This window comes from Montipora capricornis, chromosome 2 (assembly GCF_036669925.1).
Source record: "Montipora capricornis isolate CH-2021 chromosome 2, ASM3666992v2, whole genome shotgun sequence".
Taxonomy (NCBI): Eukaryota; Metazoa; Cnidaria; class Anthozoa; order Scleractinia; family Acroporidae; genus Montipora; species Montipora capricornis.
In genome coordinates, this window is record NC_090884.1 from 37,860,231 (window position 1) to 37,862,730 (window position 2,500).

The 2,500-nt window shown below is 38.4% G+C and overlaps 1 protein-coding gene across 1 annotated transcript in view; it reads left to right on the forward strand.

Annotated features, from left to right (window-relative positions):
* Window positions 1-2,500, forward strand: part of LOC138020639 (low-density lipoprotein receptor-related protein 1-like) — a 108,823-nt gene that overhangs the window by 42,565 nt on the left and 63,758 nt on the right. Inside the window, exon 31 of the mRNA XM_068867581.1 lies at window positions 879-995. Coding sequence (XP_068723682.1) covers window positions 879-995 — 117 coding nt within the window. The remainder of the gene's footprint in view (window positions 1-878; window positions 996-2,500) is intronic.

Below are 2,500 nucleotides of genomic sequence, written 5' to 3' on the forward strand. Positions count from 1 at the left end.
AATCAACGTAAAGTGACTAAGCCTGCAGATGCAATGAAAGAATAGACGTTTTCCCTTCCCAAGCAAAACCGTCTGTAATCATGGCCATCACAGATGGCTGTTCCACCACAACGTCCTGAATATTATGCCCGCCAAGATAGCCGCAGCCACTACTAGAACACCTAACATTGTAATCAGTCCTTAGGATGTCCAAATTTGACATTGTTCCAATGGCGATAAAAGATTGCAATGGTGTTTGACATGAAAAATCCTAAATACCAGTTTTTAATACACCAAAGAGTTCGGCTGTGTTTATCATATATATGGAAATCAATCCAATAGGTAGCTAATTAAAAAAGAATGCTCTTCCCCTTAACTTGTGATCGAACTAAAAATGTTGAAATCCTACTCGCTCCATGTGATAAAAAGACCTCCTTAACATCACTACCGTTAAATGCTTTTAACCGCATTTTACGGATATTTCACTTAATTAAGGAAAATTCCCGAAAAAAGCTGAAGTAGCTGAGTTTGTTGTTACTTAAACATTCCATCTTTGTTGCTCTTAAAAGAGGTAAACATGTCAACCATTTGGGTCTAGTTTCAGCTCTGGTATATTTGTCATCTTTATTTGCTCACTTGGGAACCATTTATTTTCCAACAGCGGTTCAAAACTCGCTATCCTCTCTTGACAAACAAGCTACGAAAAAAGGTTTTCTTAAATCTTTAGGCTCAGGAACCAATTGTTAATTTTTAAAAGGCTCTTATACCCCAGTTACTCTTTCCTTTCTCCAATCTCTTTCTTGTTCATCCCTCATTACTTTGGGCCAGAAAAGGCAACTTCTTCTAAATCAGTGTAATGTATAATATAACAATATTTAGGTTTTTGTTTTCTATTTCAGCTCCTCATCCTTGTGTTGACATTTGTAGTCATATTTGTCTAATAAAGCCAGGAGGTTATAGATGCGCATGTCCTGACGACAACGATGGCAGTTGTGTTGAGAGCGTCCATGTGCCTGGTAAGCTTCATTGCAGAGTTTTAACAGGAAAAACAGTATCAATGTGACGGTTACGAGATTGTCATCTAAATACAATTTCATTTTGTGAAAAAGGGGCTTTACAACTCAACTAGTTTGTATTAAAGTACCCCGAACTCTTCAGGTTTTTTTCTTTTTTGTAAGATTTCCATATCTTTCGAAGAAAGTTTTCAAAAATATTGATTTTTTTTTTTACGAGCGCTTAAAGTTACTTACCCGCCCCGCTGGATTTTTTCGTGTGTCGCAGGCTCATGAGCAACTAGTCAATGGAAAGCGTCCAACATTTGATACTTTTTAGCTGTGACGTGAGAAAAAGACATATTTCAAAGCACAAAGTATTGAGAATATAGAGCGATTTTGAGTAAGGAATATTTACAATTGGTATCGAAATATGTCCTCCTCGGAATAGTTTTCCGAAGTGCATAGCAAAGAATATCTGTCAGATGATACGGAAAGCCTTAACTTTCAAGAAATAGGGCGATGTCCTTTTCTTACGTCACGCATCTGATTATGGGCACTTTTTGGCCGAGATGGAGACCAAGAGAAAATGAGGGGACAGATAGGGAGGCTCCCGGTCCAGCCCTTGGGATATGTCCTGTCCACGAAAGTTATTTTTAGACGAGCGGAAGTCTTCCGAGACGTCCGCATACAGGCCAACTTCGCTCCGATGTTTGAAAGAAAATAAATATTCATCAGCCTTCCACGTGCGGCGTCATTTTCTCTTTTCACTAAGAACCTGAGAGCGAGGCAAGACTGCATGCGGACGTCTCGGAAGACAGACTTCCGCCAGAACAAAGACTTCCGCTCGTCTAAAAATAACTTTCGTGGACATAACATATCCCGGCCAACGCCCTGAGCCTCCCTCTCTGTCCCCTCATTTTCTCTTGTGGAGACTTATGCGACAGATAGGTGAAAATATCGTCAACACTGTCTTCACTTTTGGCCCTCGTTAAATATCAGGATTTAATATTTTCGATTTTTTTTCTAAGATGAGCTCTTCAAAATACAGAGATCTTCTAAAACAAAACCATTTAGGGGCACTTTAAGTGATATGACTGACCAACTGTTCAACGACTTCGGAGTTTTATGAAAACGGTTGACGTTCATGTGAAAATCTTACCCCTTTCATTCCCAAGATCCTCTCCGACTGGCATAAGGTACTTTTTATGTCAGTTATGGAAATTTGATAATATATCTCTGTAGACAAAAGAACCTGTTGATAAATTGAGGTTACCGTACACCTTCAGATCGGCAATTTTCTTCAAATTTGGATTTTTCAGGTAAAGTAATGATAGAAATGGGATATCTAATGTAAAAAAAGAAATTATTCAAAAAGATTAAATATTGGCGGAGAAATGGCGGTTTTACTTCTTGGTCGGAAGTAAAAATTACGCGTTTGATTGACAGTCTTAGTGCTGTTTTCTCAAATCAATTTTTACACTTGAAGCGGACACTTTAAAGAGCTCAAATTCAAAGGGAATTTGTCC